The 16,900-nt window shown below is 46.5% G+C and overlaps 1 protein-coding gene across 1 annotated transcript; it reads left to right on the top strand.

Annotated features, from left to right (window-relative positions):
• Positions 1 to 4,273: 4,273 nt before the first annotated feature.
• LOC142665565 (protein kinase C delta type-like) lies at positions 4,274 to 8,327 on the top strand. Its single transcript, XM_075845270.1, has 4 exons — positions 4,274 to 4,555; positions 5,884 to 6,134; positions 6,335 to 6,397; positions 6,565 to 8,327. The coding sequence occupies exons 1-4, from the start codon at positions 4,316 to 4,318 to the stop codon at positions 7,121 to 7,123; spliced, it is 1,113 nt and encodes a 370-aa protein (XP_075701385.1). The 5' UTR covers positions 4,274 to 4,315; the 3' UTR covers positions 7,124 to 8,327.
• The last annotated feature ends 8,573 nt before the right edge of the window (positions 8,328 to 16,900 follow it).

Below are 16,900 nucleotides of genomic sequence, written 5' to 3'. Positions count from 1 at the left end.
TAGACAGTGCTATACAGCCCCCCCACTGTAGACAGTGCTATACAGCCCCCCTGTAGACAGTGCTATACAGCTCCCCCCTGTAGACAGTGCTATACAGCCCCCCCTGTAGACAGTGCTATACTGCCCCCCCTGTAGACAGTGCTATACAGCCCCCCCTGTAGACAGTGCTATACAGCCACCCCCCTGTAGACAGTGCTATACAGCCCCCCCTGTAGACAGTGCTATACAGCCCCCCCTGTAGACAGTTACGCCACTGCCTGTAGCATTACATCCTCCCCCTCTCCCCTCCTGCAACACCACATCCTCCTCTTCACAATACCAAATCTTCCTGCTCTCCCCTCCTGCAGCACCACATCCCCCCACCCCTCCTGCAGCTCCACAATTTCCCCTCTTTCCTCATGCAGCACTAAATCCCCACTACAGCACCTCTTTCCCCACTAACAGCACCTTCTTCGGTATACACTAATAGGCCCTGAGTTGATACTCAAACATTCCCACCGACACCCTCTTACGCCGTGTCTATAGTGGACACCACCTTTCTGTGGTAACTAGGTGTTACCATTCCCATTGTTAAAGGTCTGTGTCCATACATACTGACAGTTTCCAATCATCGCTGACAGTATAAGACTGTGTTAGAACATGTTACGATCTGTGGGTATGTGGACCCACTATGCCGCACAGCCATAGTGGAGTTGTAGCTGGCCAAACAACAGTTTACCAAGTCTATACAAAATCCAAGCACAGGGGAACCTGCAATAGTAGCCCCTCACTTCTCTAGTCATCCCCAGCCTTTATAACAACACAAAATAATTCAAACCAAATACTAGACCCCTAAATAAATTCAGGACCCAGAGCAGACCCAGAGTAAATACAGATAAACCTACAAAACTATTATAGTCCCCAGACCTCCCTAAACAAAAACAGACCCTAGAACAGACCCCTAAATAAATACAGACCCTAGACCAGACCCATAAATGAACACAGGCCCCAGACCAGACCCCTAAATCAATGCAGATCACAGACCAGACCCCGAAATAATTACAGACCCCAGACCAGACCCGTAAATTAAATCAGACTACAGACCGGACCCCTAAATAAATATAGACCCCAGACTGGACCCCTAAATAAATACAGACCCCAGACTAGACCCCTAAATAAATGCAGACCAGAGACCGGACCCCTGAATAAATACAGACCACAGACCAGACCCCTAAGTTATTGCAGACCCCAGACCGGAGCCCTAAATAAATGCAGACCACAGACCAGACTCCTAAATAAATACAGACACAAGACTAGACCCCTAAATAAATACAGACCCCCCAGACCGGACCCCTAAATCAATACAGACCACAGACCAGATCCCTAAATAAATACAGACCCCAGACCGGACCCCTAAATAAATACAGACCCAAAATTAGACCCCTAAATAAATACAGACCCTAGACCAGACCCCCAAATTAATGCAGACCCCGACCGGACCCCTGAATAATTACAGACCCCAGACCAAACCCCTAAATAAATACAGACCCCTAAATAAATACAGACCACAGACCAGACCCCTAAATAAATACAGACCCCAGACCAGACCCCTAAATAAATACAGACCACAGACCGGACCCCTAAATAAATACAGACCAAGACCGGACCCCTAAATAAACACAGACCCCAGACCAGACCCCTAAGTTAATGCAGACCCCAGACCGGACCCCTAAATAAATACAGACCCCAGACCCCTAAATAAATACAGACCCCAGAAAAGACCCTAAATAAATAGACCCCAGACTAGACCCCTAAATAAATGCAGACCCCAGACCGGACAACTAAATAAATACAGACCCAAGACCAGACCCCTAAATAAATACAGACCCAAGTCTAGACCCCTAAATGAATACAGACCCCAGATCAGACCCCTAAATAAATACAGACCCCAGACCCCCAAATCAATGCAGACCACAGACCAGACCACTAAATAAATTCAGATCCCAGACCGGACCCCTAAATAAATACAGACCCAAGACTAGACCCCTAAATAAATACAGACCCTAGAGCAGACCCTTAATTAGATGCAGACCCCAGACTAGAACCCTAAATAAATGCAGATCCCAGACCGGACCCCTAAATAAAAACAGACCCCCAGACTAGACCCCTAAATAAATGCAGACCCCAGACCGGACAACTAAATAAATACAGACCCAAGACCAGACCCCTAAATAAATACAGACCCAAGTCTAGACCCCTAAATGAATACAGACCCCAGACCAGACCCCTAAATAAATACAGACCCCAGACCCCCAAATCAATGCAGACCACAGACCAGACCACTAAATAAATTCAGACCCCAGACTGGACCCCTAAATAAATACAGACCCCAGACTGGATCCCTAAATAAATACAGACCCCAGACCAGACCCCTAAATAAATACAGACCCTAGAGCAGACCCCTAAAAAAAGCAGACCACTAAATATTTACAGACCCCAGACCAGACCCCTAGATAAATTCAAACCCCAGACCAGACCCCTAAATTAATGCAGACCCCAGACTAGACCCCTAAATAAATACAGACCCAAGAATAGACCCCTAAATGAATACAGACCCCAAACCAGACCCCTAAATAAATACAGACCCCAGAGCAGACCCCTAAATCAATGCAGACCACAGACCAGACCAATAAATAAACACAGACCGCAGACGAGACTCCTAAATAAATGCAGACCCCAGACCAGACCCCTAAATCAATGCACACCCAGACCAGACCCCTAAATAAATACAGACCCAGACCAGACCCCTAAATAAATACAGACCCAAGACTAGACCACTAAATGAATACAGACCCCAGACCAGAACCCTAAAGCAATGGAGACCACAGACCAGTCCCCTAAATAATTACAGACCCCAGACCAGACTCCTAAATAAATTCAGACCCCAGACCAAACCCCTAAATTAATACAGACCCCAGACCAGACCCCTAAATAAATGCAGACCCCAGACCGGACCCCTAAATAAATACAGACACAAGACTAGACCCCTAAATTATTACAGACCCCAGACCAGACCCCTAAATCAATGGAGACCACAGACCAGTCCCCTAAATAAATACAGACCCCTAAATAAATACAGACCCTAGACCAGACCCCTAAATGAATACAGACCCAAGACCAGACCCCTAAATCAATGCAGACCACAGACCAGACCCCTAAATAATTACAGACCCAGACCAGACTCCTATATAAATTCAGACCCCAGACCAGACCCCTAAATAAATGCAGACCCCAGACCAGACTCCTATATAAATTCAGACCCCAGACCAGACCCCTAAATAAATGCAGACCCAAAACCGAACCCCTAAATAAATACAGACCACATACCAGACCCCTAAATAAAAACAGACCCCAGACCAGACTCCTAAATAAATGCAGACCCCAGACCAGACCCCTAAATAAATGCAGACCCCAGACTAGACCCCTAAATAAATACAGACCCCAGACCAGACCCCTAAATAAATACAGACCCCAGACCAGACACCTAAATAAATGCAGACCACAGACCAGTCCCCTAAATAAATACAGACCCCACTCCAGACCCCTAAATAAATACAGACCCCACTCCAGACCCCTAAATAAATACAGACCCCAGACTAGACCCCTAAATAAATACAGACCCGCAGACCAGACCCCTAAATAAATGCAGACCCCAGACCAGACCCCTAAATCAATGGAGACCACAGACCAGACCCCTAAATAAATGCAGACCCCAGACCGGACCCCTAAATAAATACAGACCCCAGTCTTGACCCCTAAATAAATACAGACCCAAGACTAGACCCCTAAATGAATACAGACCCCAGACCAGACCCCTAAATAAATACAGACCCCAGACCAGACCCCTAAATGAATACAGACCCCAGACCAGACCCCTAAATAAATACAGACCCCAGACCAGACCCCTAAATAAATACAGACCCCTAAATATAAACCCAGATTCTATATTGTGGATGAAAAGGGTTTTGCCAATACCCTGAGCAAATAACCGTTGTTTATCTCTACTGGTGGAGTGACATGTATTGCTACTGTGTTCTGCAGACCCCTGACCAGGCCATAAGAAACCCTGGTTGGGTAAGACTGCTCTGGACACTAGACTGGCACTCATGATGCCCACATCAGACATGGCAGAGCAGGTTACTGCCAGGCAGGTGCCACCTGAGGATTCCATGACCTCTGACATCATGTGACCTGCACACGACCAACTGCCGTTTACTTTCAACTGTCGACGGCAGCGATAGGACTGAAGTCTACAGGTAGGAAGATATTTGTGAAAATGGCGTCCAATGGACATGGAGAAGACGGCGAGAAGAGAGAAGAGGAGAAGAGGAAGAGGGAGGAGGACAGCGTCACCGGATTCAAGAAGAAGAGGAGAGGAGCCAAGGACAGAGGATTGGAGGATGAGGAGCCAAGACCTGGGAGCAGCCAAGACCCTGGAACATCCAGCCCCTATGCCAGGCTTACCATCAGCCGCTTCACCATCCACCAGGTCCTGGGTAGGGGCAGCTTTGGCAAAGTGAGTATAATATCTAAATATTTCATTTTATAGGGTGGTAAACCTAAAGTTTACCTTTTATCTCCATCAATTGTTCTCTGTTGTCACCATGTTATGCTGGATGGATGATGGGTGTAGTGTTCTCCTATGGGATGCCTAATAGGACATCCAGACATATTCCTGCCCCAATAACCACTACTTTAGTTTTTCATTTTAGTATTTTTCTGTCGACATATGAGAGATTTTGATTTTTGGGGGCACGAGTTGTAGTTTTTAATGGCTCCATTCAATGTACCATATCATTTACTGGGAACATTGTAAAAGGCTGTTTTTTTTAGGTGAAATAGCAAAAAAAACAAAAAAAAACAGTTCCTCCATTGGTATAAGAATTTAGCTTTTATGGTGTTAACTAAGTGGTAAAAATGACACGTTACCTTTATTCTGCGGGTCAGCACAATAACGGGGATACCAAAATTATATTGGTTTATTTTTTATACTTTTTATCCAATAAAAACAATTTGTAAAAAAAATTATTTGTTGTGTCTCCATATTCTGAAACCCAGAATTGTTTTTATTTTCGGTTGATGGGGCGGTGTGAGGACTTGTTTTTTGTGGGGCGAGCTGTACTGTTTATTGGTACTATTTTGGGTTACATAAAACTTTTACTCACTTTTTAACTTTTTATTCCATTTTTCGGGGAGCTAAACAAAACTAAATAGAAAAAAGTTTATTTATTTTTTACGGCTTTCACCATACGGATTAAATATTGTTAGATTTTTAAATTTGACCCTTTTATGAATATCAATTCTGCCTATTTATTTTTGACATTAGGGGAAAAGTGATTTTTATTTTTTTTTGTAAATCCCACTAGAGGACTTGAACATATGATGGTAAGATTGCTTGTACAATAGACTGCAATATTTATGTATCGCTTGTTCTTTTAGCCTCCTCCTATGAAGCTTAATAGGAGGACCAAGTTGGCAGACCTTGGGGTCTTCATTAGGCCCCCTGGCCTGCCATGACAACTATCTACACACTGTGATCGCGTTGCGGGTAGGGGTGATGGGGTGACAGCGGGAGCTTACCTCTATTTAACTGTTTAGATGCTACGGTCGCTATTATAGCGTATCATCCTGCTCCATACTCCCCCCACCAACTAAGATAATTATGTCAAATGTGGGTAAGGCGTGAAGACCTCTCCATACAGGACCCAACAGCAGACACTGCATTATGCTGGGAGCTCAGCTTTGTTCTGCTGTGGAGTCCTGGGCACTACCCGACTGACCGACCTCTCTGTCCACCCCTGTTCCTTCTTCTTCTCATGAGGAATCTCCATTTGTTTTCCTCAGGTGGTCCTGGCATCAGTCCCCGGCCGAAACACCTACATGGCCGTAAAAATGATCACCAAACGGGACAATGCGGACGAAATTATGAGAGAGCGGCGGATACTCCTAGCGGCCAGACACTGCCCGTTCCTATGCCACCTCTATGCCGCACATCAGTCTGAGGAGCGGGCATTTTTCATCACGGAGTATCTGTCCGGTGGCAGCCTGGAGGCTTTGATCAGGATGTGCGGCTGCTTGAACATCGGCAGCGTAAGGCGAGTAAATAATCAGGAGACTGAGGTGGGTGGAAAGAAGAAAAGGTGAGGGGGGAGGTCAGATAATGCAGAATACAGGCTGCCATAATCAGCGCCTCTTCTCTGCTAGAGACCGCACACACTCCATCATAACATGATATTAGGGAATTGATAGAGGAAGATTTCATGACATTGAGACTCCGCTCTGTTCTCCCCATCAGATTCTACACAGCAGAGATGATATGTGGCCTCCAGTTCCTCCATGGACATAACATCGTCCACCGGTAAGCACAACTTCCCCCTTCTTTCATTCTCCTTTACATGCTGGAAGCAATGCACCCAGCTTTCCTACACTCCTGAATGCCTATTCTGCTTGGTGGTGCAATAACCCATCCCCCGTCTCCTGGATCACTGGGCGGATTTGTCATTCTCTCGTCTTATTTCTTTGCAGAGATCTAAAGCCGGAGAATATAATGTTGGATGCAGATGGCCACGTCCGTATCATCGACCTGGGATTGGCCCAAGATGGCGTCACCGCCTCCAATAAGATCCGTGGAGTGTCGGGAACGTTGCATTACATGGCCCCCGAGGTGCTTCTTAGAAAAAAATACGGCACTGCAGTTGACTGGTGGAGCCTGGGGATTGTGGTGTCCAGGATGGCAGCCGGACGCTCCCCATTTTACAACGGCCACGTCAGGCAAATGGCTATCAAAGCCATCACCACCGCGAAGCCTAAATTTCCAACTTGGCTTAATCCTGACGTGAAACATCTGACCAAGAGACTGGTCCGTAAAAATTCTAAGAGGCGCCTCGGTGTGTGCGGGAACATCAGAGCGCATCCATTCTTCTCCACCATCGGCTGGGAGGAACTGCAGGAGAGGAGGGCACAGCCACCATTTACACCATTTGTGCCCGTTCTGGAGAACCAACATCTGAAGTGGCCAGAGAATAACAAAGCCCTTCACCCCTTGGCCGGGTTCAGCTTCATGTCACCAAGCTGGACCCGATAAGATCTCAGGACAAGGGCCCAGAACTTCATGCCTCCTGACCCGTGCCTCATGTCTCTGCTGCTGTATGTCACCTCGGCTGCCCAGACCATCATCTCTCTCCTTACCATCTTCATGCCACACCTCTGCCATCTTGCTGCTGCACCAGAGCCTTGACTTGCCATCCTCCAATCCCGGGCAGGCATCTGACATCACTCCAGCCTGAAGATCCTCTACACCCCCCAGGAGCGGCCTGTGCTTAGTTTCCATCTGGAGAGATCAGGAATAATAGCCGCATGTTGTAGTCCTGGGGCCGGAGCGGCCATTATACCTGATCTCACCTCAGCACAGGCCAGGTAAGTAATGCACCCACATCACCCACATCACTCACATCACCCACATCACTCACATCACTCATATCATGCACATCACCCCACTATATAATAAGTATAGACACCACACTACATGATAAGTATAGACACCACACTACATGATAAGTATAGACACCACACTACATGATAAGTATAGACACCGCACTACATGATAAGTATAGACATCGCATATAGACACATAGTACATTTAGATTAGACTTTAGCCTTTGATCCTGGGATTATTCTGATCGCCATATTTGGGGTCAGGAAGGAATTTTCCCCCCTTAATATGAGGACAATTGGCTCATTCCTCAAAGGGGGTTTTCGCCTTCCTCTGGATCAACACGGCCTTAAATAGGTTTAGGATGATAGACTAATAAGTAGTAACACACATAAGTAACATAATATAAATATAGAAAATAATTTAAAAAAATAATTCTTAATTTAATACAATTTATAGTTTACACATAAATAAATACAGTAGTTCATTAAAAATAATAATAAAAAAAATTAATAATAAAAAAAAAATAAAAAAAAAATGAATAATTTTTCCCTAGTCTTTCTCCATATTACACATGTTACACTTCAGCCTTTGATCCTGGGATTTATGCCGACCGCCATATTTGGGGTCAGGAAGGAATTTTCCCCCCTAATATGAGGACAATTGGCTCATTCCTCACAGGGGGTTTTCGCCTTCCTCTGGATCAACACGGCCTTTAGATAGGTTTAGTATAATAGATAAATAGATGACACATACATATACACAGTATATAATAATAGTAGTCTTAATACTTCTAGAATAATCTCCTAATAATAAAATATAACCTTCCCTTATCTATAAATAAAACTTTCCTTTTACCCCCTACATATTTGTGCTTGTCTTTATTCCCATTGGACTTCTGTGTAGTAAATGTTGTCCGAGCTCTGAGACCCCCACCAATCGCTAGAACGAAGCAGCTGAAGGTCTCGTGTGAGCGCTCAGCCGCTTCCTGTCTGTTCGGCTTTTTCCGGAAAAATGTATCGGGCTCATAGACTTTCTATTGAGTTCGTTCACCGATACATTTATTTCTGGAAAAAGCCGAACAAACACGAAGCGGCTGAGCGCTCACACGGGGGCTTCAGCTGCTTCGTTCTAGTGATTGGTGGGGGTCTCAGTGCTCGGACCCCCACCAATCCAATCTTCTGACATGTCACTATGTCACTATGACATGTCAGAAGTTTGTCAAACGTTTAGCTACACTTTAAAGGTATATGTCAGATTTAAAGCACAATTGTGGTGTGAACAGAGCCTTACAGGGGTTGTCAGGTTTTTACAATACCGTTTTGCTAGAGGGGTCCAGTAATCTGTGGGGGAACTTGCTGCAAGAGTTTAATTTCCCTACAGCATCTCTAAAGGGGAAGTAAAGTATTACACAGTTCTATAATCACCGGGCTGTGCATGTAATACATGGATGTGATGGTCCTCCTGAGCAGGAGATGATGTTTGTAGCCCCTCTCCATTCTTACTAATTAATCAGGTTCCTGAACGGGGGAACCCACACTATTACCCCAAAATTCCCTAATAGGGCATTTGAAAATAGGTTTTCCAAACCAGAAAACAGCTTTAATGGTTATATAATGATAAGTGAGAGTTTGTTACAATGTATCAGTGCAGGAGAGAGCTGAAGTACAGGCTATTTAGATTGTGGAGGATTATCTAAACGGGATACACTGAATGGGGCACAGTGTGGGATGGAGGATCGGCTACAATGCTGCCCCCTACAGTCTGGGACCTCACCTCATGGATGCTCCTGTTACCAGATCCTTCACACCAGAGATCAACATTCATGAAGAAGAAAAATCCCCTGCAGAGACGTCCACACCGAGAGATCCAATAGGACTGGTCTATACAAGGAGTCGTCATATCCGGGGGCATATTTACAGCCATGCCCCCATATAATAAATACTTCATTCCTGTATACATGAGAAGTTCTACAACTTTATAATATCATTTATGTTTCAATTACTCACCATTTTCAAGATCTGTTTGCTGTCAGTGAATGAGGACACTCTTGCTCACATTCAGATGCAGTGAACCTGTACATCGCTAGTCCTGCTCTCAGCTAAGAAACATAAAGCAGATCAGGAAGTTGTAGAACTTTTCATTTATACAGCGATTAAGCTTTAGTTACATAAAATCGGAAAACACACAGGAAGAGGATTCATTATCGGTAGTACTACAGTGATCTGGTGCCCGCAGGTATCTAATGGTAAATACGGCCCTGGTGGGTACCTCACCTTTATGTGACAGGCCATAAAATGTCATATAGGAAAAAACATAAGAAAGAACTTACCATACGGGGATCATATATGTTATGTTGCTGGAAGAAACCTGCAGCACCGACACCAATGGAACATGAGGATGACGCCACTCAATGTGCCGTCCATCACCCCCATCATCCCACGCGTTTCACTCCACCTGTGACTCTGCCGACTAACGTAAATATTGACTAAACACAAACTCTGACCGGCCTCATCACTAGTCCCTATTGTCATACAGCCGCCTCCGATAGAGAATTTACCCTAATCCAGTGGTGGTGAACTAACCCCAATCTACTTACATGTGGTTTCCAATAGTCAGTGGTTCATATAGTATCCAAAGTCTGGTGGCCAGTGGTACATATAGTATCCAAAGTCTGGTGGCCAGTGGTACATAAAGTATCCACAGTCTGGTGGTCAGAGGTCCATATAATATCCAGAGTCTGGTGGTCAGTGGTATATATAGTATCCACAGTCTTGTGGCCAGTGGTATATATAGTATCCGGAGTCTGGTGGTCAGTGGTATATATAGTATCCACAGTCTTGTGGCCAGTGGTATATATAGTATCCGGAGTCTGGTGGCCAGTGGTACATAAAGTATCCAGAGTCTGGTGTCAGTGGTATATATAGTGTCCAGAGTCTGGTGGCCAGTGGTATATATATTATCCAGAGTCTGGTGGCCAGTGGTATATATAGTATCCAGAGTCTGGTGGCCAGTGGTACATATAGTATCCAGAGTCTGATGGCCAGTGGTGTGTATATATAGTGTCCAGAGTCTGGTGTTCAGTGGTACATATAGTATCCAGAGTCTGGTGTCAGTGGTATATATAGTGTCCAGAGTCTGGAGTATCCAGAGTCTGGAGGCCAGTGGTATATATAGTATCCAGAGTCTAGTGGTTAGTGGTACAAATAATATCCAGAGTCTGGTGTCAATGGTATATATACAGTATCCAGAGTCTGGTGGCCAGTGGTATATATAGTATCCAGAGTCATGTGGTCAGTGGTACATATAGTATCCAGAGTCTAGTGTCAGTGGTATGTATAGTGTCCAGAGTCTGGTAGTCAGAGGTACATATTACAGTACTTTCTTGATCCCGCAGCACTCCGTGTTTCAAGGGTGCGTGAGTAGGCGACGCGCGTGGTTAATCAGTCTGCATCTGTTCCTAGGTCTGATAGAATGACTTGATCTGCTACCACTCAGGCTAGTAGGCTGAGGAGTGGGAGAACCTATCACAGCATGGCCAGACGGTTCTAGCTCCTGCCCTCGGTCTATTTATACCTTCATTTGCTGCTTGTCCTTTGCATGTGATTCTCTCTCATTTCCTGGCTCTGCTGTTCCTGCTATTACTATTGACCTCTGCTTCATATTGACCCTGGCTTACTGACTACGCTCCTGCTCTGCGTTTGGTACCTCGTACACTCCTGGTTTGACTCAGCTCGTTCACTACTCTTGTTGCTCACTGTGTTGCCGTGGGCAACTGCCCCATTTCCCTTAGCTTCTGTGTAGCCCTGTCTGTTTGTCTGTCGTGCACATATGGAGCGTAGGGACCGTCGCCCAGTTGTACGCTGTCGCCTAGGATGGGCCGTGCAAGTAGGCAGGGACTGAGTGGTGGGTAGATTAGGGCTCACAAGTCTGTCTCCCTACCCCGACATTACATAATCACAGGCCCATATACCTTTTCTACCTTGGTTCCTACACAACTATGGACCCCCTTGAGACCCTGGCTCAGCAAATGCAGGGTCTCTCCCTACTGGTCCAAGCCCTGGCTCAGAGGTGCAACCAGCGTGATGCTAACCAGGTAGTGCCCTCCACCTCACCTCTTGAACCCCACCTCAAGTTGTCTGACCGGTTCTCAGGGGACCGGAAGACTTTTTTTTCCTTTCGGGAGAGTTGTAGGCTCTATTTCCGTCTAAGGCCCCACTCCTCAGGTTCTGAGAGCCAGCGAGTGGGTATAATTATATCCCGGCTCCAGGATGGCCCCCAAGAATGGGTCTTCTCCTTGGCTCCTGACGCCCCTGAACTTTCCTCTGTTGACCTTTTTTTTTCTGCTCTCGGGCTCATCTATGACGAGACTGACAAGACTGCCTTTGCCGAGAGTCAGCTGGTGACCTTACGTCAGGGTAAGAGACCCGTTGAGGAGTACTGTTCTGACTTTAGGAAGTGGTGTGTAGCTTCTCGGTGGAATGACCCTGCCTTGAGGTGCCAGTTTAGATTGGGTCTGTCGAACGCCCTGAAAGACCTGTTAGTTAGCTATCCCTCTTCTGACTCTCTAGATCAGGTTATGGCTTTAGCCGTACGTCTTGACCGACGTCTCAGGGAACGACGACTTGAACGTTTTTGTGCCTTCCCCTCTGGCTCCCCCATGATGGCTCCCGAGGTTCCATTGCTTCGTTCTTCCACGGAAAACTCGGATGAACCAATGCAACTCGGGGCCTCCGTGTCTCCACAACAACGTAGAGAGCTCCGCAGGAAGAATGGTCTCTGCTTCTACTGTGGGGATGACAAGCATCAAGTGAACAACTGTCCTAGGCGTAAGAATAAGCAGCCAGAAAACTTCCGCGCCTAAGTGACCATCGGGGAGGTCGCTTGGGCGCACAGGTATTTCCCGTAAATATGAAACCTAATAAAATCTTGCTCTTCCCTTTCAGGTCTCTTTTGAGGGTAGGTCTGCCACCGGCAGTGCCTTCGTGGATTCAGGGTCTTCTGCTAATATTATGTCTGTGGAATTTGCTATGTCTCTAGCTATGCCATTGATTGATTTGCCTAAACCTTTCCCGGAAGTGGGTATCGACTCCACTCCACTTGCTAATGGTTATTTTACGCAGCATACCCCTTATTTTGAACTCATTGTTGGCTCCATTCATTTGGAGCAGTGCTCTGTACTGGTGATGCAGGGATTATCGTCCGATTTGGTTTTAGGCCTTCCCTGGTTGCAGATGCATAATCCCACGTTTAACTGGAATACTGGGGATCTTACTAAATGGGGTAATGAATGCATGACGTCCTGTTTTTCTGTTAATTTTATTTCTCTCCCTGAGGAGGTGAACACTACCGGAGTTTATTCAGGACTTTGCTGATGTTCTCTCTAAGGAGGCCTCCGAAGTGTTACCTCCTCATAGAGAATACGATTGCGCAATCGATTTGGTACCAGGAGCTAAGCTCCCAAAGGGTAGTATATTTAATCTCTCTTGTCCCGAACGTGAAGCCATGAGAGAATATATCCAGGAAAGACTGGCCAAGGGTTACATTCACTCCTCTACTTCTCCGGTAGGTGCTGGCTTCCTCTTCGTAGGTAAGAAGGATGGTGCTCTTAGGCCGTGCATCGATTACCGAAACTTGAATAAGGTCACTGTAAGGAACCAGTATCCCCTTCCTTTCATTCCTGATCTCTTCAATCAGGTTCAGGGGGCCCAATGGTTCTCTAAGTTTGATCTTCGGGGGGCTTATAACCTTATCCGAATCAGAGAAGGGGATGAGTGGAAGACTGCGTTTAACACGCCCGAAGGTCATTTCGAATACCTCGTCATGCCCTTTGGGTTGTGTAATGCTCCCGCGGTCTTCCAGAATTTCATAAATGAGATTTTAAGAGACTACCTGGGGGTATATCTCGTAGTGTACCTTGATGACATACTTGTGTTTTCCAAGGACTGGTCCTCCCACATTGAGCATGTCAGGAAGGTGCTCCAGGCCCTTCGGGAAAACAAACTCTTTGCTAAATCCGAAAAATGTGTGTTTGGGGTGCAGAAGATACCATTTTTGGGTCAAATCCTCACTCCTAATGAATTCCGCGTGGACCATGCCAAGGTTCAGGCTGTGGCTGAATGGCTCCAACCTGCCTCCCTAAAGGCGATACAATGCTTCCAGGGGTTTGTTAATTATTACAGGAGATTTATTGGTAACTTCTCGGTCATCGCTAAGCCTCTTACGGATCTTACTCGCAAAGGTGCTGATCTCCTCCACTGGCCTCCGGAGGTGGTCCAGGCTTTTGAGTTCCTTAAGAAGTGCTTTATCTCTGCCCCAGTGCTAATTCAGCCTAACCAAATGGAGCCATTCATCGTGGAGGTTGACGCCTCCGAGGTGGGAGTGGGTGCTGTCTTGTCCCAGGGTACCAGGTCCCTCACCCATCTCCATTCCTGTGCCTACTTCTCCAGGAAGTTCTCGCCCACTGAGAGTAACTATGATGTGGGCAACCGCGAACTCTTAGTCATTAAATGGCCATTTGAAGAGTGGTGTCACTTCTTGGAGGGGGCTAGGCACCAGGTAAATGTCCTTACTGACCACAAGTATCTGTTTTCCTAGAATCTGCCCAGAGGCTAAACCCGAGACAAGCTCGATGGGCATTGTTTTTTACTAGATTCAATTTTCTGGTCACCTATAGGGCTGGGTCTAAAAATATTAAAGCTGATGCACTGTCGCGTAGCTTCATGGCCAGCCCTCCTTCGGAGGAAGATCCTGCTTGTGTTTTGCCCCAGGTATAATCATATCCTCTGTTGATTCTGACTTAGTCTCCGAAATTGCGGCTGATCAAGGTTCAGCTCCTGGGAACCTTCCTGAGAACAAGCTGTTTGTTCCCCTGCAATTCTGGCTAAGGGTACTCAGGGAAAATCATGACTCTGCACTATCTGGCCATCCAGGCATCCTGAGTACCAAGCACCTCATTGCTAGAAACTATTGGTGGCCTGGTTTGCCTAAAGACGTTAAGGCCTACGTCACCGCTTGTGAAATTTGTGCTAGGTCTAAGACTCCCAGGTCCCGATTAGTGGGCTTACTATGTTCTTTGCCCAGTCCCCAGAGACCTTGGACCCATATCTCCATGGATTTTATCACCGATCTGCCTCCATCTCAAGGCAAGTCGTGGTGTGGGTTGTAGTAGACCGCTTCAGTAAGATGTGCCACTTTGTGCCCCTCAAGAAACTACCCAATGCCAAGACGTTAGCTACCTTGTTTGTCAAACACATCCTGAGTCTCCATGGGGTTCCTGTCAATATTGTTTCTGACAGAGGGGTACAATTTGTTTCATTATTTTGGAGAGCTTTCTGTAAAAAGTTGGAGATTGATCTGTCCTTCTCCTCGGCCCGGTATTTAGGGCCGTACAAGGTCATTGAGGTCCTTAACCCTGTCTCCTTCCGGCTGGCGTTACCCCCGTCTTTTCAAATACACGACGTGTTTCATGCCTCCCTCCTGAAACGCTGCTCCCCGTCCTTGGCTACCTCGAGGAAACCTCCGGTCCCTGTTCTCACCCCTGAAGGGGTAGAAATCGAGGTGGCCAAGATTGTGGACAGCAGAATGGTCCAAGGCTCCCTCCAGTACCTGGTCCATTGGAGAGGATACGGGCCTGAGGAGAGGACTTGGGTACCCGCCCGGGATGTTCACGCTGGGGTATTGCTCAGGAGGTTCCATCTTCGATTCCCCAATAAGCCAGGTCCAACTAGGAAGGATCCAGTGGCCCCTCATAAAAGGGGGGGGTACTGTAAAAGATCTGCCAGACACAGCTTCTGTGTCGACGCCCGTGGTTAATCAGTCTTTATCTGTTCCTAAGTCTGATAGAGTGACTCGATCTGCTACCACTCAGGCTGGTAGGCTGAGGAGTGGGAGAACCTATCACAGCCTGGCCAGACAGTTCTAGCTCCTGCCCTCGGTCTATTTATACCTTCATTTGGTGCTTGTCCTTTGCCTGTGATTCTCTCGTTTCCTGGCTCTGCTGTTCCTGCTATTACTATTGAACTCTGCTTCATATTGACCCTGGCTTTAATGACTACGCTCCTGCTCTGCGTTTGGTACCTCGTACATTCCTGGTTTGACTCAGCTCGTTCGCTACTCTTGTTGCTCACGGTGTTGCCATGGGCAACTGCCCCATTTCCCTTAGCTTCTGTGTAGCCCTGTCTGTTTGTCTGTCGTGCACATATTGAGCGTAGGGACCGTCACCCAGTTGTACGCTGTCGCCTAGGATGGGCCGTGCAAGTAGGCAGGGACTGAGTGGCTGGTAGATTAGGGCTCACATGTCTGTCTCCCTACCCCGACATTACACTTGTGGTCAGTGGTGTATATAGTATATGGAGTCTGGGGGTCAGTGGTACATATAGTATGCAGAGTCTGGTGGTTCATGGTACATATAGTATCCAGAGTCTGGTGGTTCATGGTTCATATAGTATCCAGAGTCTGGTGGTTCATGGTACATATAGTATCCAGAATCTGGTGGTCAGTGGTACATATAGTATTCAGAGTCTGGTGGTCAGTGGTATATATAGTATCCAGAGTCTGGTGGTCAGTGGTTTATATAGTATCCAGAGTCTGATGGTCAGTGGTATATATAGTATCCAGAGTCTGGTGGTCAGTGGTATATATAGTATCCAGAGTCTGATGGTCAGTGGTTTATATAGTATCCAGAGTCTGATGGTCAGTGGTATATATAGTATCCAGAGTCTAGTGGTCAGTGGTAGCAGCAATGCCTGGTTAAGCCTCTGACACTAGAGCCGGTTCAGGACCCGTGCGCTGCAGGATAACAGTGTTAACCACATACCCCCGTATCCCATGTAGAATGTAATGACGTTAATATCTCCTCATGAGGGTATGTTCACATGGAGTATTTTGGCGCTGTTTATGATGCGGAAACTGTGTCGGAAACAGCGAAATCCAGAATAAGGGAAAACATCCGACATATTTCCTGTGTAACATAGAAGCAGCTAAAGATGAGAACTAAGGCAGTGTTAACACAAAGTTCTTGCAGGTAGAAAAATCTAATTTTGACCTGCCTGCATGATGTTTTTCGGCCACGGCCATTGAGCGCCGCAGGCAAAAAACGCAGGGAAAACTGCTTTCTCTGCCTCCCATTGATGTCATTGGGAGGATAGCGACCGAAACGTCCAAAGATAGGGCATATTGCTTCTTTTTCCAGCGAGCGATTTTTACTGCTCTTGTAAAAATCGCCTCCTACTCCCAACGTGATTTCCGCATCAAAAACAGCGCCAAAATATTCTGTGTGAACATACGGTGATATGAACGTCATTACATTCTACATAAGATACGGGGGTCAGTGGTTAACAGGGGTCCTGAGTCAGCTCTAGTGCCAGAGGCTTAACCAGACATTGCTGGACCCCATAGAAAACCTTTCAATGGAACCCCGAAGTGGTT

The sequence above is a fragment of the Rhinoderma darwinii genome, chromosome 13 (assembly GCF_050947455.1).
Source record: "Rhinoderma darwinii isolate aRhiDar2 chromosome 13, aRhiDar2.hap1, whole genome shotgun sequence".
NCBI classification, from domain to species: domain Eukaryota; kingdom Metazoa; phylum Chordata; class Amphibia; order Anura; family Rhinodermatidae; genus Rhinoderma; species Rhinoderma darwinii.
Note: the sequence above shows the minus strand (reverse complement) of the source record. Positions and strands in the feature narration are given on the sequence as shown.

What these genes read in the sequence shown, in the direction of transcription:
- LOC142665565 (XM_075845270.1), top strand. Translation starts at nt 4,316, where the DNA reads ATGGCGTCCAATGGACATGGAGAAGACGGCGAGAAGAGAGAAGAGGAG. An exon ending in GTAGGGGCAGCTTTGGCAAA is followed by an intron (nt 4,556 to 5,883) that starts GTGAGTATAATA and finishes TGTTTTCCTCAG; the next exon opens with GTGGTCCTGGCATCAGTCCC. An exon ending in TTGAACATCGGCAGCGTAAG is followed by an intron (nt 6,135 to 6,334) that starts GCGAGTAAATAA and finishes TCTCCCCATCAG; the next exon opens with ATTCTACACAGCAGAGATGA.